This window comes from Lactuca saligna, chromosome 6 (assembly GCF_052625555.1).
Source record: "Lactuca saligna cultivar CGN05327 chromosome 6, ASM5262555v1, whole genome shotgun sequence".
NCBI lineage: Eukaryota > Viridiplantae > Streptophyta > Magnoliopsida > Asterales > Asteraceae > Lactuca > Lactuca saligna.
Genome location: NC_136422.1, coordinates 38,182,249 through 38,208,354, shown reverse-complemented (window position 1 = coordinate 38,208,354; position 26,106 = coordinate 38,182,249). Strand labels below are relative to the sequence as shown.

Below are 26,106 nucleotides of genomic sequence, written 5' to 3'. Positions count from 1 at the left end.
AGTGTCAACCACGTCGTGTCGTCGAGTGAGGAAAAATCCATATCGTGAATAATAGCATGGCCACGATGTGGTAAGTGGTGGTCACGTCGTGGTATGTAGAATAGCAGCCTCCTCTCGCGATGAAAAACTCCCCCACGACATAGGAAAGTGTCAACCATGTCATGGCAGCCGGGATGATACTTCTACATCGCGTCAAAATAAAACTCCATGGTGTGGGAACAGCTCATCCATGCCATGGGAATCAATGTATAGTTAGAAACGCCACTCTTCGAAATAATAATCCCTCCAAATATCAACGCACACCCCACACTTATTGAAAGTCATGGCTTTCAAGTGTCAACTTCAAACCCTCACACGGTTTTTTCTCTCGTGACAAATCAACATTCGACCCCAATTATTGAAATTTCTGAAAGCATCTGAAGGGTAAAAGTTCTGCAAAGATCTGAAACATCAAGAGCATCAACATGGAAAACAAATTTTAAACAAACTAAAAATAAAAATAAAAACTCACTAAAATAACTAAAAAACCAAAATAACGAAAAAGGATATCACGATCGCATGTCTTCGTCAAAATCAAACTACAATTGTTGATTAAATCCCTTGCATGCAAGAGGTGGTTTGTGAAAACAAAAACTTTCGGGACCTGTCATACTATTTCCTTTGTTTTCTTTGCACCATTAAGTAATAAGTAGAACAAGAGTTGACCCAACTAGTCAAGAGTATCAAGAGTTCAGTCTTCCACCTAACCACCTCAATACACCTTGCTATACTACGCCTCGTGGATTAAGTTGGACAAATCACCAAACTAGTAGACTAAACAAGTCAAGAATTCCCTAATCGCTTGCAATCTCGAAACCCATGCAAAAGGTAAAGCCAATCGATGTGTATAATCACAAATTCCTGCAAATAACAACAAGAACCTTCCCGACAAGCGAAATGATATCAACGAAAATAAAACTAAAAAAATAAAATAAACAACTAACTAAAAATAAATAACGAATAATCAAATAAACTAAATTAATTGAAAGCTGTTCCCCGGCAACGGCGCCAAAAACTTGATGTGCACAAAAGTACCCACTAATTTTAATATTTATAACCTAACAAACTTAGACTAACTATGCACTTATAGGCAGTGTACCTAGTCAGATTACAGTATAGCTTAGGTAAGTCGGGTGTCGATCACATGGAACGGTGGTGAATTAATTTAAAATATATAACTATAGGTTACAGGTCACACGGAAAGAATAAAGAAGTAGTTTAATAAATCTTAAACGAACAATTAATTAACAACTCTCGATAAACTAACAGGAAAGCAAATCTCTTCAGGTACTTTGGTTTAGACAAATTACACTTTAAAAACATAGACAATTGCATACACAAATTCATTTATTCATGTTCACCGATTCCTAAAATGATTAGATTCGCGTTCACTATAACTAATCCTTTAGCAAACAAGTTAATTCAAACAGTGATCAGTTGATTAAACTAACATGCTTCCTAGTGTTCAGTTCGTATCAAGCAAGACTTGCAAATATAGTTAATCAAATTAGACATTCAATTAACCTCTTGTTGATGGTCATCAAACAAGGCTCACACATTAACTTACTTATTCTCAAGTTAATCCTAGTTTCACATTCGTTATTCCTAGACTTATAATCTCGATGGTCATCAAAATCATAAGAGACAAGCAATCAAGCAGATGTTCATACAACTCAATTCACTTAACAATTAACATCAAATAATTATCATTAATACGTAAGGATCTTTTAACAAGCTTGGCAAGATAAATTAAACACAAACAAACTATTTAATATAGCAATTAGTCTAATAATCAAAGCTTCATTCAATCATAAACACAAAGTAAAAGGTTTTTACACCGAAGTCAGAAACTAAATACAGAATAGTAACACAATGGAATGCTAAACATGGTCATGTTAACAGCCCATATGATTACCGACACGTATCCGCTCTCCAAACCTTCCGATCTCCGCTCCCGTTAGCTTAACGGCCTTCCGGCCACCTCCTAGACCCTCAAAACGGCAACTATGAAGTTTTCTTGTTGCACAAGTCGAAGTGGAATATCATAGATTCTTCAAATTGGTGGAATGATATGGGGTATTTATAGTTGATGGAGATGGAATTTATATGGAATATTAGAGTTGGATTGGAATAAGAAAACTAATGGTGGCTTAGGGATTAAGCAAATAAAAATAAGATAAGTGGAGCTTGGGGAATAAGTAACTTGGAGGGAATTTCAGTCCAGTTTTTATGCTTCATCTTCAAGGCCGATTTTGGATAAGATAAGTGTCGAATTAGCCAAAAGTCCCTCTCACATAAGTCGTAGGAAATTTCGTCTAGTTTTTAAAACAGTTTGAACCTCGTCAATTGGACTTATGAGTCATCAGATATACCAGAAACACTGAAGAGGGGTCAATCTGCCAGCAATATCCTTTTTGCATCTTTTCAGCTCTATTCTCTTTCTTTTGCATTCCATCTCCCATTTTAACTGTAATTAAATATTTCAAAGCATATTAAGTTTATTTTAGTTCTAAGTAATAATAATAAATGCTAAAATATTAAGATATGTTATACATAAATATATATAAAAATACACATATCAGCGTCAAAAATGACTTTTTCATAGAAGATTGTTTAGAATAAATAATCTTAACTAAGTTGTAGTATATGTCACAAGGTTACCGTACATATAAAGAACACTAAAATCCGAGTTATAACAAAGAAGTTATGACCTGTCGAAGTTTCTTGACAAAATTGGTACGAAACTATGTGACGTAAATATTGAATTTACGATAGAGCGATATTTAGCCTTAGTGATCTAAACGAAAGTTGTAGAATACGTTAAACCGAGAGCGTGCACAAAAAGAACATCTAAATCTGACTTCGTATGAGCAAGTTATGATTTTTCTAAGTTTTAGCTTAGCGGTATGTAGTCCGAAGTTCGAATTTGAGATCGAGTGAATTTTAGCCGAGACAATCTAAACGAGAATCGAAGATCTCGTCGATAGTAGTGCAACGGAAGAGAGACGCACAAAAACGGACGTCAGATGAATAAGTTATGAATTTCTAACGGAGTTTTCCTATCCCGGCCTACTAAAAGTAATATAAAAAAATAAATTCAAAATTAGCCGACAAAGTCTAAACGAGAGTTGTAGAGCATAATCTCACCTACGCGCGGATATAAAGATCGTCGAAAATGGAGATCGTATGCGAGAGTTATGATTTTTCTGAATTTTGAGGCACGCATCCCAAAGGGGGAACGCCCCGCGTTCAATTGGGGAACGCCCCGCATTCATAGATTGGGCCCCGATTGACCACATCGATGCTGACTCAATCGGATAAGACATAAGACTAGAACCCCGCTCTTACGCGTCGTGTTCGAAGGGAACGCCCAACGTTCAGGGAACACCCTACGTTCGAGGGCCAGACCCCTAGAAGTCGAGTCCAATTGATTTGGTTGCTCAATTTCTTTCCTCTCACTCCATATTGCCTCATTTTTATGTGCAAGTTATACCCCCGAAGGCCCGCTATCATCCCGACACCTGAAGCAAGTCCCGAAGCTCCGAAGTCCTGAGAAGAAAAGAGTTTCGAGCCGAAACTCTGCCCGCGTGAAGCCCGATTTTGAGAAGATATCCCAGTTCCATCAGAGAATATTACTATAAAGAGCCGTAGTGTTCATGCATCATCTTATCATGTGAGTATTTAGTTACATTCTTCTACTGCGTAGATATAAAGTATTTTCTATGAAATGCATGCTTTGTGTTTATACGTTGTTTGTTTACTTGAGATCGATGTTGAATGAATGTTTTATACATGTTTTTAAATGATTTATACTATATGTAATTTATATCTACAAATATGTTGGGTAGAACATGGGTAGATGATATAGTTGGTGTGTGATGAAAGATGAGTTTGAGGATGAGACAAAAGATGATATAGATCATGAGATGAGGGTGACAGGTGAAAAATGAGTGAAATTGGTGTAACTTTTTGGTTACTCATTTTTATCCTCTTATCATTATTAGTTGATCATATTTTTCCTAAAATATGAAAAGCTATATTATCAGCATTTGTTGATTCTAATCTCTAATGACGGTCGATTGACAGGAATTTCCCAGTTGTCACACCTTGTGACATGCAACCTAACATATTTTCTTAATAGTTGATTAGCACCAATATTAGTCTCACTTAACACATTTCAAGTAGTATTCAAGCAGCAAAAACCGACTAACAATAAGGCGTCATAAAGATCAAGTAATCCTCACACACAATGCATGATGATCCTTAGCCTACTCACTATCGTGCATCTATACCAGTTCACATATAATGAATAAAAAGCATCTCTCCTAAGTAGGTATTCTAGCATGCATCCCTGAGTAGATCCTTATTCTAACTTCTAGCATGAATATCATACTGTAACACATATAACTTATCGACATGTATAAGTATTTTGGGAATCACTTACTTACGCTCGGGTGATTGCATGCATCACACCACTTTTTCTTTATAAAAACTTTTTTAGAAAATTGTTTTCTTTTAAAAGATTTTATCAATTCCCCAGTTTGAGTTCAAACACACCCAAGAGTGTGTCCGAATTCCTCAAACCAATGCTCTGATACCAACTTGTAACTTCCCAAAAATATTAAGCAAAAATTTCATCTTAGATCAACCAAAAACATTCATTAGTTTTCTTTAAAGAAATTCAGAGTAAAAGTATTCTCAAAACATCATAGCAAAATCATAAACACTCAATGCATAATAGATCTGCAGGTGATGCAATGCGATCAAGCTGGACCCTTCCATTTGGAACCAGAAGTACTTGGAAACATTTTAAACATTAACCGTATGCACAAAGCTTAGTGAGTTCCCCAAAATGTCAAATACCATACATATATTTTCCATACGCTACCCCAATGGTCTTTCCCTAAAATGCTATGGGCTACCCCCATGGTCGTACATCGAAGTGCAATGGGTTACCCCCATGGTCTCACATCCAAGTGCCATGGGCTATCTTTATGGTCTCATATCCAAGTGTCATGGGTTACCCTCATGATCTTTTATGCAAGAATCATAAAGACAACTAGCATCCTACATAGTATAGTGAGAAGACTCACATTACATTTGTAATCCACAGTTATCCGCTCACACAACCGAAAGGTGGGTGATACATACCTCCTAAAAAACCATGCAAGGTAAATCCCTTAGTCCAACTACTAAAACAAGAAATTTAACTAAAAGTAAAGCCATGTGAAAAGTCAACGGTCAAATGACCTCCATGTCGTGGCCTACCCGAGGTCACGTCGTGGCCAATGAACTCAGTCCCGATCAGAAACTCAGTTACGGTCTGGCTCAGTCACCCACACATCCATTGCCACATCGTGGTAAACATTCTACCACGTCGTGGATGATTCCGTCCAAAACAATCATGAATCCCTTCATTCCCCACGTTGTGACAACCAACCCATCACATCGTAGGTTATGTGCATGGAAAACTTAATGAGCTTTGTCCTTAATCCATTAAGCCTTTAACCAATACTCTCCAGAAGGCTTCTAGGGACCCTAATTGTCCATAAAAATCCCATCTTTATAGACATGCATGACCCATGTATGTCTTCCACTTTTCTAGGTCAAAAACTAAAAAAGATGATTTAAGCTCATGCAAAACTCCCAACACTCCCTCAAAATCTAGATCCATAAGGTATATTGTTCCAGGAACTAAGGAAAGCCATAAAGTTGCAAACTTTATCTCTTCTAACCATTCAAACTTCACTTACAAAACAGAACATGAAATTAACCCTAGATCTAAGAAGAGAGCATCAAAATATGAAAGCTTAAGGACTTACATGGAGTCTAGAAGATGCACACAAGGGATGAGGATGGATTGCTTGCTAGATCTATGCACAAACTTCATTCTTCTTCCTTCAAGATCACCAAAATTTGCAAAAATGAGCTCCAAAAGCTTCAAGGAGGCCAGGGTTTGCTCAAAGGTGTATTTAAAAGGTGATAAAGGTTGATAGCAGAGGAAATCCTAGCCATTACTTTCTTTAAATAGGGCCTAAGCCCAAAAATTAGGGTTTGGCACTTTTGTTGCCCCCACGCCACGACAAGCATCTTGTCATGTCGAGGGATCTTAAATAGACACGCGTTTCATGCAAGTTTGCCACTTCATGGTAACCTCTTCCCCACGTCGTGGCTAACCATAAATCTCATTTTTAATAAGTGAAATTACATAACGGGAAGCAGGTGTTACATTGATAGAAACTGCAAGTTCAAGTCAACTAACAACAAGAATGAATCATATAGAGTGAAATACAAAAGATCGGTTGCTAGGTTAAACAAGCAAAATCTTGGATCAAAGTTGTTGTTGGCAGATAAAGAGGAGCCAGAAGTGGAAGATCTTTCTACTGATGAAGGAAGGAAAGGGTGACAAAGATAATGTGTGTTTGATGGCTAAAGTTCAAATGATCAGTGTAACACCGTAAAATTTCAAACCAATTTTTCGCATTTTATAAAAACATAATTCATTTAATATTCGTAAAAACACCCACGTTTGAAATTCAATCCATGTTATTGAAAAAATCCCAAGATCTCATAACATAAAAATCCCGTGCGTATGTACTGATCAAGCCGACACCTTCCCTCGGTTGTCACTAGTACCTGAAACAAATAACTCAAAACACTGTAAGTACAAAGCTTAGTGAGTTCCCCAAAATACCACATATAACACATATTAGCCACTCGAGGCTATAACTCTGTGGGTCCGTGCAACCCAAACTCTGTGAACCCTCAAGTTCTAACTCTGTAAACATGCACAGCATAAATCACATAGAATAATGCAGCCCAACACATAACAGATATATAGCATACAAGCACTGTATCACATAACTCTAGTTACCTACTCAAGGTAAAGTATAGTGAGAAGACTCACCTCGCGTATCTCGATAACTCGCAAATCCCTGAAATCACTCGTCCTCGATCCCCCGAGCTATAATCCTCCTATAATACAATATATCTCTAATTAACACTTTCACTACTAAGGTTGACTAACCCTATCAAATCAACACTGGTCAACTTTGGGCAACAGTCAACTTTGACCGGACTCGGCGAGTGCACCAAAGTGACTCGGCGAGTCTATACGCGTTTACTGACTCCCTCGGATCCTCTCTTGACACGTCGAGTGTTTTCCTAACTCGACGGGTTCCACCTGGCATGAGTCGGGGGGCCACCACGACTCAACTCGCCGAGTCTTAAGAACAACTCGGCGAGTTCTGGCTTGACTCAGTCCACCTGTCAACCCTCTCTGACTCTCCCTGACTCACTGAGTCATCCCCTTAACTAGGCAAGACCACTCGCTGAGTGGTTATGGACAATCTTCATGCTACTCGCCGAGTCTGTTCTTCAGATTCGGCGAGTCTATGCCATGCATCAACTCAAACTCACTCCTGAGGTTAGATCCGTTCCAATAACTCATAGATCCAATCCTCCCAAGCTCATTCATCACGTAAAGTTACTATCTTGGTGCCCATGCAAAGGTTCAAAGGCCTTATTTGAAGATATGGTCTCTAGAATGCTATTCTACGCTCATGGCCTCCATTAACACTCATAAAGCTTGAATAAAAAGGGTCTCTGGACCTCTTTGGGTCCAGATCTAAAGCATCAATACGATAAGAGGCCATTTACTCCATGGATCATTCCAAAAAGGCCACAAAGAAATCCTATCTCTAAGATTTACACCAAGGACTGAGAAAGGGACGAATGATTACCTCAAATGAAGTATCTGAGCTCAGAAATCACTGGATTAGCACCTTCTTTGGTCTCCTCTTGCCTTGGTACTCTTCTATAAGCAAAACACCCACAAATAATCAAGGATCTTCCTCTTCTCTCTCAAAAAACGCTCAAAGACTCTTTAGGGTTCTCTCTAAGGTTGGTGGCCGCAAATGACGGCCATAAGCCCCTTTAAATAAGTCTCATACCCTGGAAATTAGGGTTTCATTAAACAGCGTGGACTTGCCGAGTCCACTTTTGGACTCGCCGAGTCCACTTTTGGACTCACCGAGTCCACTTTTGGACTCGTCGATTCCGAACGCGAACCCGCGCCCATAACCGCGATCATACTCGGCGAGTTTGGGCTCCAACTCGCTAAGTCTCCTCACAAATGACCAACAAATACAAAATAACTAATACCTAGGAATCCGAGCTGTTGCAATTCTCCCCCACTAGAACTAGACTTCGCCCTCGAAGTCTCGCTCTGTAAATAACTCTGGATGCTGCTCACGCATCTCACGCTCCGGTTCCCAAGTCATCTCGGACGCCTTCCGATGTTGCCACTGAACCAAAACCAAGGGTACCTCCTTGCTCCTCAGAACCTTGACCTTCCGGTCCACAATTGCGACTGGTCTCTCTGCGTAGTTCAAGCTCACATCCACCTGAATGTCCTCTAATGGCACTACCGCCGACTCGTCAGCTATACATTTCCGTAATTGCGACACGTGGAAAGTATCGTGAATCTGCCCCAACCCTGCCTACCCTCGCGACCACCCGAAATGGACCAATATATCGGGGCCCCAACTTGCCACTCTTCCTGAATCGAGTCACTCCTTTCCAAGGAGAGACCTTCAGAAGCACAAAGTCGCCGACCTGAAACTCAAGCTCGGACCAGCGTCTGTCCGCATAACTCTTCTGACAACTCTGAGCGGTCAACAACCTCTGTCTGACCTGCTGGATCTGCTCTGTCGTCTGAAGTACGATCTCAGTACTGCCCATAACACGTTGTCCGACGTCTCCCCAGCAAATGGGGGTCCGACACCTCCTCCCATACAACAGCTCAAAAAGTGGCATACCAATGCTCGAATGATGGTTGTTGTTGTAAGAAAACTCTGCCAAGGGCAAGTACGTATCCCAACATCCCCTAAAATCCAAAACACATGCCCGGAGCATGTCCTCGATCGTCTGAATCGTCCGCTCACTCTGTCCGTCTGTCTGGGGGTGATATGCGGTACTAAAATGCAGCCTAGTACCCAGCTCCTCATGAAACTTCTTCCAGAATATGGAAGTGAAACGCACATCACGGTCCGAAACAATCGAAATCGGCACTCGATGTCGTGATACCACTTCCCTCACGTACACCTCTGCTAATTTCTCTGCGGAAGAACTTTCACTGGTAGCAAGGAAGTGGGCGCTCTTCGTCAATCTATCCACAATCACCCAAATTGCATCGACCCCCTTAGCAGTCCTTGGCAATTTGGTGATAAAATCCATGGTGATCCGTTCCCACTTCCATTCGGGAATCTCCAACAGCTGCAACTTACTATGCGGTCTCTGGTGCTCGGCCTTAACCCTACGGCAGGTCAAGCACCTCTTAACATACCACGCAACATCCCTCTTCATACAGGGCCACCAATACTCTTTCCTCAGGTCCAAATACATCTTAGTGGCCCCAGGATGGATCGAGAATTTCGACCGATGAGCCTCTTCCATCAAAATGGTACGCGTCCCTCCCACAAACGGTACCCAAATCCGCCCCTGAAATGTCATAAGCCCCCGACCATCGGTAACGAACTCCGATACTAACCCTACAACTCGCTCTTTCTTCTGGTTCCCCGATCTCGCTGCCTCAGCCTGTGCTCCACGAATGGTGTCCAACACCGAAGCTATTACGGTCAAACGCAAACATACACCTCGCAACGGGGCTCTCTCCATCCTGCAACTCAGAGCGTCGGCTACTATATTAGCCTTGCCCGGATGGTACATGATCTCACAATCATAATCCTTAACCACATCCAACCACCTCCTCTGCCGTATATTTCGGTTGGGCTGATCCATCAAATATTTCAGGCTCTTATGGTCCGTGTATATCGTACATCGAACCCCATACAGATAGTGACGCCAAATCTTGAGGGCGAACACCACTGCCCCCAACTCTAGGTCTTGGGTGGGATACCTTGTCTCATGTGGCTTCAGCTGCCTCGATGCGTATGCTATCACATGCCCTCTCTACATCAACACCGCTCCCAATCCCAAGATCGACGCATCACAGTATACCACAAAATCCTCCATCCCTTCTAGGAGGGCTAACACCGGGGCTTCACATAACCTTTGGCGAAGCGTCTTAAAGGAGGCCTGCTGCTCGGGGCCCCATGAAAAAGCGACACCCTTCCAATTCAATCTGGTGAGTGGCACTGCGATCTTAGAGAAATCCTTGATAAATCTCCGATAATAACCGGCCAACCCTAGAAAACTCCTGATCTCGGAGGGTGACCTCGGCACTTCCCAACTCATCACCGCCTCAACTTTGTCCGGGTAACGAGATGACCCAGGAACTGGACCTCTCGCAACCAGAAATCACACTTGGAGAATTTGGCATAAAGCCTCTCCGATCTCAGAGCTCTGAGGATCTCCCTCAAATGCTCCTCATGTTGCTCTCTAGATCTCGAATATACCAAGATGTCATCGATGAATACAATCACTGACCGATCCAGAATCGGCCTGCACACTCGGTTCATGAGATCCATGAACACTGACGGGGCATTGGTGAGCCCTAAAGGCATCACCACAAATTCGTAATGCCCATAACGCATCCTGAACGTTGTCTTCTGGATGTCCTCATCTCGCACCCTCACCTGATGATATCCGGACCTCAAAACGATCTTGGAAAACCAAGATGCTCCCTGTAATTGATCGAACAAATCGTCGATCCTTGGCAACGGGTAACGGTTCCTGGCCGTCAGCTTGTTCAACTCCCGGTAATCAATGCACATCCGGTGTGAACCATCCTTTTTCTTGACGAAAAGGATAGGCGCTCCTCACGGTGAGCTGCTTGGCCGAATAAACCCCTTTCCCAGCAGCTCTTGAAGCTGTAAGGATAACTCTTGCATCTCTTGAGGTGCAAGACGATAAGGCACCTTGGCGATAGGCGCGGCCCCCGAAACCAAATCAATACTGAACTCCACTTGCCTCACGGGAGGCACACCCGGCAACTCCTCTGGGAATACATCCGGAAAATCACGCACTATCGGAACCTCCTCAACTGACCTCGGCCTCTATGAATCAACCCTCGTATTCATCACATACTCCACAAAGCCCTTACAACCCTGCTATAGACACTGCCTCGCCCTAGCGGCCGAACAAAACGTTGATCCAGAACGTGTACCCTCGCCGTACACTGTAAGAACTCCCCCACTAGGGTCTCGTATGGTCACCAGCTATCGCTCGCAGTCGATATCCGCACCGAATCTGCTCAACCAGTCCATGCCCACAATGACACAGACATCACCCATCGCAATAGGAACCAAATCAATTGGGAACTCAACACCGAAAATCTCGAATACGCACCCGCGGATCACTTCCGTGGCATATATCACCCTCTCGTCAGCTATGGAAACTCTTAGAGGTCGACTCAGCGCCTCGCGACTAACACCGATATGCTGACTAAAAGCCAAAGATACAAAAGACCGACTCGCACCCGAGTCAAATAACACCAAGGCAGGTACAGAATTCACAAGAAAAGTACCTACGCATAACATAATATAAGCATAATATCTCAACATCAAAATAATTACACAAAAGAAGACATACCAGCCACGACATCGAGCGCTGCGCGGACCTCCTCCGCGGTCAACTGAAAGGCTCTCCCTCGTGCCCTCGGCACCTCAGCCTTCACTGGCCGACTCTCGGTAGCTCTAATGGCGGCAGGGGCAGATCCCTGAGGTGCTCCCTGAGCTGATCCCAACAACTGCGGACACTCTGCCTTCCGGTGTCCGGTCTGGTTGCAGTGAAAACACACTGCAAACCCCTTGGGGCAGTCCTTGGCCATATGCCCATCCTTGCCACATTTGTAGCAAGATCCAGCTCTACATACTCCATCATGACCCTTGCCGCACTTTCCACATGTACGGCCTTTCTGGCTCCCAGATTTGGGATCAGCGGGCTTGGCCTGCTTGGCTGCCGGCTAGGACTGTGCCAGTCGCCGATCCCTCCCGTGAGACTCCGCCTCCTCCATGGCCTGAGTCTCTAGCTCAATCTCCCTCTTCCGGGCATTTGCCTGAAGCTTGGCAAATGTCCGGTATGAGAAGTTCGCCACGAACTCCCGAATGTCTCGCGTCAAGATACTCAAATATCGGCTCATGTGTGCCTGCTCAGTGGACACGTGCTCAGGGCAAAACATTGCCCTCTCGTGGAACATCCTGGTAATCAGTGTAACAAACTCAGTACCCTGCTTGAGGGTCAGAAACTCCTGGGCCAAACGCTCCCTCTCCACCTGGGGAACGTACTCATCTCGGAACATAGCAGTGAACCTCTCCCAGGTCACTGCCGCAAGCTCAGTATGTGAAAAGTGCGTTGTCACAAACTTCTACCAGTCCTTTGCTCCCAAGCGAAGCTGGTTCAGCGCGAACCAAACTCTCAAATGCTCAGGAGATGAGCAAGTGAATAAACACCCCTCTATGTCTGAAATCCACCTCATAGCCGCCACCGGGTCCTGGGTCCCATCAAACTCTGGTGGTTTTGTGTTGCTGAACTCTCGGAATGGCAACGCATCACCACCCTGTGGCCTCGCAGCAGAAACAGCTTCAGTGGTCGTCGCAACAGCAGCCTCAGAAAGAGCAGCATAACGCTCGTCGAAAGTCTCAATCACCGTGGTCTTAATAGACTCGAACATCTCTGGTATCTCTGCCCTGATGGTCGCAGCCACCTCCTCGTGGATGATCCGGTCGATCTCCTCATCACTAGCCCCACTGCTCTCTGGCATAAGACGTGTCCTCACAATGATCTACCTCTGAAATACAACATACAATAAATTAGAATCCATTCGAGCATACTCACACTCGACAACTCTTCCCTCCTTGATCTTTGGCATTCCGAAGGTTCTTACTTGAACTGTACACCGCCCCGGTGCTTTCAGTAGTACGGGCCCAATACTAGTATCCGCACCGTTTCAGTATACACCCCAAATCCTCCTCTTCGGATCCCAAGTTCCAAGTACTCTATCACTCTAACAGATCTCTCATAAGCTCCTCGCTGCTACCTATTCACTCTCAAGCATCTCATAGCAGCTCACCTCTCCCTAGGCTAAGGAATCACAAATCATGGCACTCTAGTCCTAATAGGAATACCTAACCTGCTCTAGCAAGAGAATACATCATATCAATCTCATAAACATATAATATAAGGGTATTTCGGGAAATCACCGTTCGGGCGCTGACTGATCGTACACACGTTTCTACTCTAAGTTTCTATAAAAATCTTTTACTTCTTTTAGAAAATTTGGTTCTCTTTTGAAAATATTTTCCAAATCCTCAGTTTGAGTTCAAATACTCCCGAAGGTGTACCCGAATCCCTCAAACCAAGGCTCTGATACCAACTTGTAACACCGTAAAATTTCAAAACAATTTTTCGCATTTTATAAAAACATAATTCATTTAATATTCGTAAAAACACCCATGTTTGAAATTCAATCCATGTTATACAAAAATCCCAAGATCTCATAACATAAAAATCCTGTGCGTGTGTACTGATCAAGCCGGCGCCTTCCCTCGGTCGTCACTAGTACCTAAAACAAATAACACCAAACACTGTAAGTACAAAGCTTAGTGAGTTCCCCAAAATACCACATATAACACATATTAGCCACTCGAGGCTATAACTTTGTAGGTCCGTGCACCCAAACTCTGTGAATCCTCAGGTTCTAACTCTGTAAACATGCACAGCATAAATCACATAGAATAATGCATCGCAACACATAACACATATATAGCATACAAGCACTGTATCACATAACTCTAGTTACCTACTCAAGGTAAAGTATAGTGAGAAGACTCACCTTGCGTATCTCGATAACTCGCAAATCCCTGAAATCACTCGTGCTCGATCCCCCGAGCTATAATCCTCCTATAATACAATATATCTCTAATTAACACTTTCACTACTAAGGTTGACTAACCCTATCAAATCAACACTGGTCAACTTTGGTCAACGGTCAACTTTGACCGGACTCGGCGAGTCTATACGCGTTTACTGACTCCCTCGGATCCTCTCTTGACACGTCGAGTGTTTTCCTAACTCGACGGGTTCCACCTGGCATGAGTCGGGGGGCCACCACGACTCAACTCGTCGAGTCTTAAGAACAACTCGGCGAGTTCCGGCTTGACTCAGTCCACCTGTCAACCCTCTCTGACTCTCCCTGACTCACTATGTCAACCCCTTAACTCAGCAAGACCACTCGCTGAGTGGTTATGGACAATCTTCATGCTACTTGCCGAGTCTGTTCTTCAGACTCGGCGAGTCTATGCCATGCATCAACTCAAACTCACTCTTGAGGTTAGATCTGTTCCAATAACTCATAGATCCAGTCATCCCAAGCTCATTCATCACGTAAAGTTACTATCTTGGTGCCCATGCAAAGGTTCAAAGGCCTTATTTGAAGATATGGTCTCTAGAATGCTATTCTAAGCTCATGGCCTCCATTAACACTCATAAAGCTTGAAGAAAAAGGGTCTCTGGACCTCTTTGGGTCCAGATCTAAAGCATCAATACGAGAAGAGGCCATTTACTCCATGGATCATTCCAAAAAGGCCACAAAGAACCCCTATCTCTAATATTTATACCAAGGACTGAGAAAGGAACGAATGATTACCTCAAATGAAGTCTCTAAGCTCAGAAATCACTGGATTAGCACCTTCTTTGGTCTCCTCTTGCCTTGGTCCTCTTCTATAAGCAAAACACCCACAAATAATCAAGGATCTTCCTTTTCTCTCTCACAAAACGCTCAAAGACTCTTTAAGGTTCTCTCTGGGGTTGGTGGCCGCAAATGACGGCCATAAGCCCCTTTAAATAAGTCTCATACCCTGGAAATTAGGGTTTCATTAAACAGTGTGGACTCGCCGAGTCCACTTTTGGACTCGCCGAGTCCGAACGCGAACCCGCGCCGATAACCGCAATCATACTCGACGAGTTTGGGCTCCAACTCGCCGAGTCTCCTCACAAATCACCAACAAATACAAAATAACTAATACTTGGGAATCCGAGCTGTTACAATCAGTGAGAGTAGCAATTCAAGTTCTTTTAACACAAACCTTGATCAAGCTGAAAAGAAGTCTGGAGAGGATCCCTCCTTCCTCTATCAGGTAAAAAAAATTGTAAGTTACTTAGATAATGAAAATCCTTTAATGTAAAAAAATAAATAAATAAATAAATTGTAAGTTACTTAGATAATAAAAATACTTTAATGTTTGAGTATCTATGTCTTGATCTTGAAAAATCTCACCATGAAAAGATTGATTTTCAAAACAAATCTAACACCTTTTTAAAATAAACTAAATTAAAAAAATCTTGATTAGAATACCTTAAAAATGAGCTAATGAGTAAAAAGTTCTATACTCAATGTGTTTTACAATTTCAAAACATAAGGATTAAGAAAAGGACGAGGCTTTCAAAACATAAGGATTAAGAAAAGGACGAGGCTGTTTTACAAACTGTATTTCTGCGATAAAGAAATAAGGATTAAGAAAAGCCAATAAATATAGAGGGAATTACTAATCTAGCCTAATTAAGTAATTACTTAACCATTTTTAGCCAAAATTAGCAAGTGTTCAAAAATAGCCTACGAAACCGTACGTAATTAGAGTGAACTATTGTTTTGCCAAATGGTCTATTGTTTCGGGTTAAGTATAAAAAAATCATTTTGAACATCTAAAAACCGTAGGTTATTTTAAAACCTACGGTTTTCTCTCGACAACCTTCGGATTTTCAAACCATAGCCTACAGTTCTGGGTTAAAGCCTACGGGTTTTTTCTTTCTTTTTATTTTTTTAAACAGCTAGGTACTTCTATTTTTTTTATCAAAATTTTACCTTATTATTAATTAAGAATAGTTTTTGTATATAATGATAAATATTTAAAAAAAAAAAAAAAAACTGAAAAACACATATTAAACCCGTAGTCTTCATACGAAACCTACGGTGTACAAGTCCACGAAAGAATTAACAGACCGAAAAACAGTAGCTCGTTACCTTAAAATAGTAGTCAACTCTCGTTGGCCGTAATCAACTATGACCGGACTATTATTTTGTGGGTTAGTTTTGCTAATGTATTTTTTTTTTTTTTTTGCTATTTTTAGATAGGTAATTAAAGAAAATTGCTAGATTAGTAATTCAATAATATAATGTAAATTAAAGGGAAATGACTCTTGAGGGTAATTAACTTTTGCGTTTGTATTCATTTGGTCCCTTTTTTTTTTGTATTCAATATACCATTGAACTTGTTGTTGGTGTTTACCATAACCCTTTTGACCGGCTTTTGACCTGTGATAGCCGGTCAAAGGGTTATGGTGAACACAAACAACAAGTTCGATGGTATATTGAGTACAAAAAAAAGGAAAGGGATCAAATGAGAACAAACGCAAGAGTTGGTTACCCTCCTGATTCATTTTCTCTTTACTCATTTACAACAAATCTCACATCATCTCCTACTGATATTAATGACTTTATGAGATTCATTCTTGCTTCTCTTCAAAATATAACCTACGAAAGGACATTATTCATACATGTACAACTTTGTAATGCACTTGAATATTTATTAGGGGAATCTTGACTAAGCAGGCGCATTTCATGACTACATTTACATTTTCAATCAAATGATTTATCGTATCATGGATTCTAGACAAGTCTACAAACGAGTGGAACCGCAAGTGCTATGATTTTGAGTTTACTTAGATTTAAGATCGAACTCATGGGATAAGATGTTGGATAAGGTGTCTAAGTCCATAACTTATTTGGTATATACTTGATCCGACCCAGCATGGTCCATTTGGGTTGCACTTCACCCGAACTATTTATGGATAATTTTATAAGAGTTATACACATATGATTATTAATATATTATAAGTTATAATATATTAATATGAAATCATGTTATTTAATTAGTCTTAGTCTTAAATTAATTATGAATTAATTTAGAGATTAAAAGGAAGACTAATTAGATTGTGGGCTATTGGTTTTATATGGTGTGGGCTAACACTCATTTGTTAATGGGCTAGGCTTGTATGGAAGTCCATGGATGATCCATGGAGCTTTTAACCCATGGATCCTTGGAAAAGGAAAGGTCATGGGTTATTAGGGTTTCACCCTAACCATGCACACTATATAAGCATACTTATGTTGCATGAAATAGCCACTAGTGTGTGTGTTTGTGTGTGGCTGAAATTATAGTGTGTATACACTCTCTTAAAGTTTTCCAAGTGTTTGTGGTGATTTGTGATTCCATTTGAGGCATTCACACTATTGGTGCTTGACCCTCAAACTCCTTAAGAATCAAACTCATCAAAAAGGTATGTAATCTCATCTAATTCTTTTATGTTTAAAAGTACCCCATGCCATGTTAGATAGGTTATGAACCTTGGAAAATTATTATTTTTCATGTATTTAGACAAACATAGATCCAAGGTTTATTAGGGTTGCATGCACACTTAGGAAGTGTTAGATTGCTCAAAACCCAACATAAGATACAACATCAATATGTATAATATTATGGTGATGTGTCTACAAAAGCAACATGATATTGTACATATTGATGTTATATCTTATCCCATGAGTTCGATCTTAAAGCTAAGTAAACTAAAAAATCACAGCACTTGTGATTCCACTCGTTTGTAGACTTGTCTAGAATCCATGATACGATAAATCATTTGTTTGCAAATGTAAATGTAGTCATGAAATGCGCCTACTTAGTCAAGATTCCCCTAATAAATATTCAAGTGCATTACAAAGTTGTACATGCATGAATAATGTCCTTTCGTGAGTTATGTTTTGAAGAGAAGCAAGAATGAATAGCATAAAGTCATTAATATCAGTAGGAGATGATGTGAGATTTGTTGTAAATGAGTAAAGGGAAAATGAATCAGGAGGGTAACCAACTCTTGCGTTTGTTCTCATTTGATCCCTTTCCTTTTTTTTGTACTCAATATACCATCGAACTTGTTGTTTGTGTTCACCATAACCCTTTGACCAACTATCACAGGTCAAAAGCCGGTCAAAAGGGCTATGGTAAACACCAACAACAAGTTCGATGGTATATTGAATACAAAAAAAAGAAAAGGGACCAAATGAGTACAAACGCAAAAGTTAATTACCCTCAAGAGTCATTTTCCCTAAATTAAATGAGGAAATTTGTCTGTTTATTTGTATTTTGACACGAATGAAACTGACCCAAACTTTCAATGCTCCACGCGAACTGGATATCTGTCGTCGCCTGTTGACGACGATTTGACCTCACCTACCGGCGTTGATCCCACAGTTTCTCTAACATCTTCTCCGGTGACACTGTCAGAGTTCTTTGAAGGTACTTCTCGTCGATCGTTTATTTTCTCTTTCATCAATTTCGCACTCTCAATTACATACACGAATACCAACAATCCATCGATAATTCTTCTGTACACTTTTCCATCACTACTTATACAAAATTGTCTTCGTTTTGATACCTTATTCAAAGGAAAACCCGAATAGACTGCTATGAGTTTGATTCTATGTGTGTTCTTGGGGGTTTTGCTTCCTTATTTTCGTTTATTTCACAACTGGAATTTAATATGATTAGGTATTATGCAATTTTCTTCTCACAGGTTACATACGAAGCTTAGTTGTTTAGCAATGTCCAGATCCCTTCTGTTAGTTACACTGCTTTTATTAATGGTGTTAACCTCCCAATTCGATTGGAACCAGAAAGTCGTTAACGAGGTAGAAACAAGATCATCAGCTCTTTTAAGAAGGCAACAACTTGTTCTCCAAAGGGAAGAATATGTAAAAGAAAAGGTACGTACTTCATTTCTTTTCTTTTCTTGTCAATTTTCTAAGTCCATATTAGGTTATAATGCTGTTTTCATCAATATATTCTACATTATCTCTAAATACGTAGTGACACAATGTTAAAACTTAAAACACATATGTTCTTGAACACATGTCATTCAACAATTGTAAAACTCGTATTTGGGGGAAATGTGTATGCTTTATCAAAGGGTTAATAACTTGTGAGGGTAATGAAATTGGGCCAAAAGTTGTGAAGGATGTTATTTTATACAAAAAGGTAATTTTGTTAATAAAAATTGTAAAATAAGTAAATTTTGTTGAGAACACATAATGAAAAAAAGTAATCTGATGTGATTACTTTTTTTCTTGATGAGGCATACAAAATACAAAACAATGAAGAAGGAAAGAGATTAATAATAGTCCACTAACAATGATCATAAAATTCTTACTTTTTTTTTTAACCACTTTATGACTTGTTTTTACAACTCTTGCATGTAATCTTTCAATTGCAGATAATCCTATCTCAGGAAAAACATATACAGAAACTTAAAACAGTTGTGCAAAGTCTTCAACAAGAGTTGCTACTGTGCAGGGGTAAAGATGACTTTTTGAATGACACTACAGTTGACCCTTTGACTCAACTTTTATACGAACTCAAACACCAATAAATCATGGATTAGTTACATAATAATTTATGTTTTATAGAGTTGTATAATACAATATTTTAAAGCATAAATTTTTGTATATTGAGAAAAATTATTGTGTCGAATAAGATTCATTTTTGAATTGTATTATTATTATTATTATTATTATTATTATTATTATTTAATTTACCTTCACTTTAGATATTATGTCAAAATGTCAGAAGTTTCATTCATTATCTCTCATTTTGAACATTTATTATGACCCTCATGTTAAACCATTACTCATGTATTGTAAATTTAATGAGACATTTATTAAAATGATTTTTTTTTTTGGAAACAACAAATATATTAAAAACTCACATGAGGGAACGGTACAGAACCGGAAAAGAACAAAACATGAAAAAGAAAATACAAAAAATAAAGTTACAAACAAAAAAAAAAAGACCTAAATTTCATACTCTCCGGTCCATGTTCTTGAGTAATTCTTTATGTTTGCTCCAAATGAAAGTTATCGATTTTATCCTCTCCGTTGTATTCGCTAGTACAAAGGGAATGTTAGTAAAGACCCTTTTATTTCTGTCATTCCATATACACTACAATACTCTGCATAAGATCGCATTCAACAAACTTTTTTTCTTTTTTGCATTTAGACTATTGCGATATGAAAAGTAACATATCCTTCACCGACTTAAAGCCATCAAATGAGATTTCACACCAACAAATTATAGAATCCATAACAGCTTTCGCCAATGGGCATTTGAGTAAAATGTGATCACTCGACTCCTCCTCCAGATTACATGAGCCGCACATAACTATTGGAACTGTAACACCCCTCAGTTTTAGTACTACTAATGATGAGATTCTAACCAGCTTTGCTCTCCGTATAAGCATAAAACTTTAAACGGGATCACCTTACACTACTCAAACGGTCCATCACAAACAACGTGACCTGCCAATTCAATCCGTTCTCGTAACAGCCTCACAGAGAAACGATGGTCAATCACAAAACTAGAGGCCCAACAACATTCGGTTAGGTTCCAGTACACAATCTCATTAGGGTCGATATTGAAATCTTTTAAAACCGTCCTTATTTTGACTATGTTCTTCCAAATACCCATTCTGGATCTATTGGCAAAAATAGACCAGTGTCTTCCATCCAAGCTGAGGATACTTCGAATAATTTCCGCCCATAGTGCAGAGTTATTACTTTTCAATCGCCACGTCCATTTAGCTAACAGGGATATGTTGAGGCTTTTGATAGATCCAAGCCCGATACCACCCACATTTTTTGGAGCAATAAGTGTATCCCAGGCAACCCAACTAATACCTTTCTTTTCAATTTTACTGCTCCAAATAAATCTCCTTCTAATTCTCTCAAGGGTCTCAATGACAACTTTCGGAACAACTAAGATAGACATAAAGAAAGTAGGAAGATTACCAAGAACCGCTTTTGCTAAAGTTACTCTGCCACCAAAGCCGAGCGATTTCCCTTTCCATAACGCGAGCTTGGAATGAAACTTTTCAATAATCAGCCTCCATGCATTCTTTAAGTTCATGTTTCCTCCTACTGGAATGCCAATGTAAGTGAACGGGAGAGACGATGGCTCGCAGCCAAGAGAAGCAGACCAATTCGATATTTCACTAGGGGATGCTCCTACACCAAGTACTTTAAACTTGCTAAAGTTAACTTTCAACCTTGACGAAACATAAAAACATCTTAATATCCTTGCCAAGTTATCAATATTACGTCTCAACCATTCTCCAATGAATAAAGCATCGTCTGCATAAAATAGATGAGACAAACAAATATTAGGATTTTGAAATTTTATTCCATCAAAAAATCCTTTATCAACCGCTGTCTTCATCGCCATATTTACCCTTCCATCGCAATGATGAATAGGAAGGGAAAAAGTGAGTCTCCTAGTCTCATCCCTTTCGTCATTGAGAACTCCATTGTTGGGCTTCCATTGATAATAACTGATGCTCTACACAATTCCAAACAATTACGAATCCAATATCTCCATTTATTACCAAAGAACATTTGTTCTATAATTGAGTCCAAAAAAACCCAATTTAGAGAATCAAAAGCTTTATTAAAGTCATCTTTAAAAAGGAGCATCTTTCTTCCTTTTGCTTTTGCCCAAGTACAAAGCTCATTAACCACCATCGGACCCTCAAGGATATTCCTTCCTTCAACATACGCCAATTGCAACTCATCAATAACATTAACAATGGCCTTTAGTCTGAGTGCTAATAATTTTGTAATGATTTTGTGTAAGGATCTAATTAGGCTTATAGGCCTAAAATCCCCAAAATGGCGTGGATCTTTAGTCTTGGCAGCAAGGAAGATAAATGAAGAATTGCAACCTTTTGTAAAATTGCCTCCCATTTCAAAGTACTTAACCATCCCAACGATATCATCTTTTAATATATCGTAATATTTTTTGAGAAATTTAAAAGTGAAAACATCCGGCCCAGGAGATTTATCTCCACCACACGACCAAACTGCATTTTTTATTTCTTCAATAGAAAACTCTCCTTCCAAAAAACAGGCATCCGTTTCAGAAAGCTTGTGAAATCCTGAATTATGAAACAAAGGTCTATTTCGCCACCGTTCTCTATAATTCTCTTCAAAGAATTTAGCTGCTTCTTGTTTAATTTTGGAGGGATCCGTAATCCAAACTCCATTCGCCATGATCCTATGAATGTGATTTTTCCTGTTGTTTCTGTTATTCACATAAACGTGGAAAAAACACATATTTTCATCACCCTCCACCTCCCATATTAATTTAGCTCTTTGCTTCAAGTCCATGGCAATAGTTCTGGCATGTTCAACAATTTTAACACCTCCAATAGATCTTTCTTCCATTTCTGTTGTAGTTAAAGGCCTTGATTCGCCGCTAATTCAATCTCTTTCATTCTTTTTTTCAAAGAATCCAAATTATGTTATCTTCCTTCACTATATTTGATTTCCAACACATGATAGTTTTTTTTTTAAGTATTTTAATTTATGAATGAGGAATGCATCAGGAGTTCCGAACCGCACAAACTCAGAACATGCATTCTTAAGAACCTCATCGAACACACCCTTAAGTATCCATGAGTTGTATAATTTGAACGGTAGGGGTCCAAAATCATCACTTTGAGCCCTCAAAATAATAGGAGAGTGGTCTGAGAGGTCTTTATTCAACGCAAAGTAGGAGGCAAGGGGATACGTAGATAAGAAACGATTACATACCAAAAATCGATCTAGCTTACTTAATTTTGCACCCTTCATTTTGAAAAAGGTGAATCTTTGACCTCCCGTCTTCAAATTAGTAAATTCACTCGATCGAAAGAATTGATTAAAAGCAGTTGCACTAGTTTGACAAAAGACGGAGTTTATCCGCTCTTCTGGTCTACGAACCACATTAAAGTCGCCCATAAATATTCACGTAGCGGATATAGAGGATTTCAAAACTAACAACTCATCCCATAATTTTAATTTCTCATGAACTAGTTGAGGACCATAGATGTTTACTATGCCACTAAGACCATTAATGCCAACAAAATTACCCAATGTCACCATGTAGTATCTGGATTTAATAGTCTCAACTACCGAATATACTTTATTATCCCACATAGTCACCAGATCTTCCCGTGGTAAAAACCTACTCAAAACTACTGTCAGGGTCACCCCATCAACTAGTAGTATTTAGAGCCGTAGACGATTCTCCTAATTTGGATTCTTGGATGCCCATCATACATAACTTATGCTCACTTCGAAGCCTACGCACCCAATCAACCTTGTGTTTCTCTCCAAGACCTCTAATGTTTAGAGTCATAACATTCATTGGATATTTTGGTTTTCACCATCTTCGCCAAGGACTTCTTTAAGAACCGAATTATTGGCATCAACCTCTATGGCCCACCTCTACTGTATTTCGGATTTCCAACGAGAAGGATAGGGAATCAACCTCCGTGTCTGTGAGAGGGACCTGAGTTGGAATCTGGCATTTATTGAGATCCAAAGAGGCATGAGGCGCAGGAGAGTCTGATAAATCACTAGGGATATTATCGGCTTTCCTGAATATTCTTCATCTTTTAACCTCTTGCTCACCCATCTGAATATCTTTAACAACCACGTTATTTGGAAATGGCCCAAAACATCCAATCTTGGCCAGGTTATCTAAAAGCCCATTAAGTGATCCACCTGTATCCCCATTTCTGTTAACCTCCACAACTGTATCTTCGCAATCCAATACATCATCTTGTTCCACAACATTAATGTTTTTAGTATTTCCAAGGGATTCAAATTCCGATAACCAAGGTATTTAATTTCGTAATCGGATCCATCACTATTTTTGAATGAATATGGGGATTTCTCTAGATGATCGAAGCTATGTAGCACTCCAATCATGTAGTTGCAATTAATCCATCCACAGAGAGGAGAATCGTTATATAATCACTATTATTGATTTGTATTCTTATATTTACTTATTACCTTAAAAAATATGTTACCAGAACTTGATGATTTTAAAGTAAAGATTTATATTGGTGTTCCCATTTACGTATAGTTAAATAGTTTCGTGTTATGATTTAAAAATGCTCAAACAATTTATTAAAATAATATACTTTAATAGCTTAAAAATATTTATGAGTTTTAAAAAATTGTTAGTATAAATATTTGAATGAATTTTAAGAAATTTAAATGATTATATATATATATATATATATATATATATATATATATATATATATATATATATATATATATATATATATATATATATATATATATATATGAGTTAATGCGGAAATGCATATAATTTGCGAAAAAAAAACTATGAGATTGTGCCACCTCATTTTTATATTTTGGACAATAATCCATCCAAACTTTGAACTAAATCTTGATAATCGATGATATATGAGAAATTGTTTTATATTAGCAAAGCATGATTTTTGATATTTTTATTATGAAAACATGAATTTAAAAATGGTTAAAGACATAAAAAAAAATAGTTCTTAAAACCATCTTGTAACACCGTAATTTTCCAAACATTTTTTTTGGAAAATTAAAATAGTTTATCTCTTTAACGTTTTTCATAAAAATCTCATTTGTTTAATTTACAATACATAACTCTTTTGTTCAATCAATTAATAAACCAGGATCCTTAAACAAACGCTTCCCCCGGCGTGTACAATCGAGCGGTGCCGTCCCGTGAACCTGAGAAACCTGAAACACATAACACAAAGCACTGTAAGCACGAAGCTTAGTGAGTTCCCCAAAATACCACTCTAACACATTTTAGCCATTCAAGGCTATAATTCTGTTGACCCTTTGGTCTGTGTGTCTCAGTGGGACCCTCCAGTCCCAACTCTCTCTGGACCCTCTGGTCCTAACTCTATGGACCCAAAGGTCCTAACTCTGATAACTCAGAATCATGCATATCATATATCACAATAAATCTCAGGAAATAAATAGCATACAATTACACTAGCACATAACTCTAAACCTAACTCTGTAGATCCTCTGGTCCTAGCTCTGTGGACCTTTCGGTCCTAACTCTGATATACATACAACATAAATCACATAGAAATAATGCAGTGCCACGCATAGCATAGATAGCATACAATAACTCTATCACATAACTGTATTACCATTCTAGGTAAAGTATAGTGAGAAGACTCACCTGCTACTGCCGACTGAAGAACAAGATCACGCTGCTCCGACCACCATCACGAACTCCACCACTGAATCACCGAAACCAATAAATACTAATAACAACCAAAATACCCCTGGAAGTCAACTTGTCAACTCTTGGTCAAAGTCAAAGTCCTCAGTCAAAGCCAACCCTCCTGACTGACTCTACTCGCCGAGTCAACCTGCTGACTCATCGAGTCCCCATGCTCTGAAACTCCCATAATACGACTCAACTCACCGCGTCGCCCCAAGACTCGCCGAGTCCCACAACTCTGAGTCAAACCGTACTCAACTCACTGAGTCATCCCTTGACTCACCGATTCTCAGCTTAACCATAAAAGGTTAGGACCTTAAGACTAGACTCGCCGAGTCCAAGAACAGACTCGCTGAGTCCAAGGCTATCTTCAACCAACTCGTCGAGTTGTTCTTCCAACTTGCTGAATTTCTTCCTATCTTCATGCAACTCGCCGAGTACACCCATGTGACTCGCCGAGTACCACTAGCTCTTAACCCATACAGAGGCTTTCCAAGCCATGCAGGGTCTCCAATCAATAGATCTACTCTGATACAAGCCATCCATCACGTAAAGTGGCAAACTTTACGTGAATCCAAGGAGATCTAAGCATAATACACTCTTGGGCTAAGTTTTGGGGCTAAAAGACTTCATCAACAGCTCTTGAACAGGGACTTTATGCTCTTTTGGATCATTACTATTCTAGATCTGAGGTAGCAACCTCAGATCTAACCTCCAAACTCAAGATAACAGTACATATATACCAAAAAATCCCACAAATGATAGGTCTAGATGGATAACAGCTCAAGCAACGAATCATTACCTCAAAAGAAGGCTCCAACAGAAGAATAAGTCAAAACCTTGAAAAGCCCCTTGCTCCAAGCCTCTTAATCTTCAAAGATCTCTTCAACAAACACTCCTTCAAGATCCAAATGCTCTCTAATTCTCTCACAACGAA

General features: G+C 39.5%; 2 protein-coding genes across 2 annotated transcripts; one reads left to right on the top strand and one right to left on the bottom strand.

The window, feature by feature from the left end:
- The first annotated feature begins 18,628 nt into the window (after nt 1-18,628).
- On the top strand, nt 18,629-19,478 carry LOC144999639 (uncharacterized). Its single transcript, XM_078958762.1, has 2 exons — nt 18,629-18,814; nt 19,321-19,478. Exons 1-2 carry the CDS (start codon nt 18,653-18,655, stop codon nt 19,474-19,476), a joined length of 318 nt encoding a protein of 105 aa, XP_078814888.1. The 5' UTR covers nt 18,629-18,652; the 3' UTR covers nt 19,477-19,478.
- An 891-nt stretch (nt 19,479-20,369) lies between these two features.
- Nucleotides 20,370-21,323, bottom strand: LOC145002460 (uncharacterized). The gene has a single exon (XM_078961729.1). It carries the CDS (start codon nt 21,321-21,323, stop codon nt 20,370-20,372), a length of 954 nt encoding a protein of 317 aa, XP_078817855.1.
- Between the last annotated feature and the right edge of the window lie 4,783 nt (nt 21,324-26,106).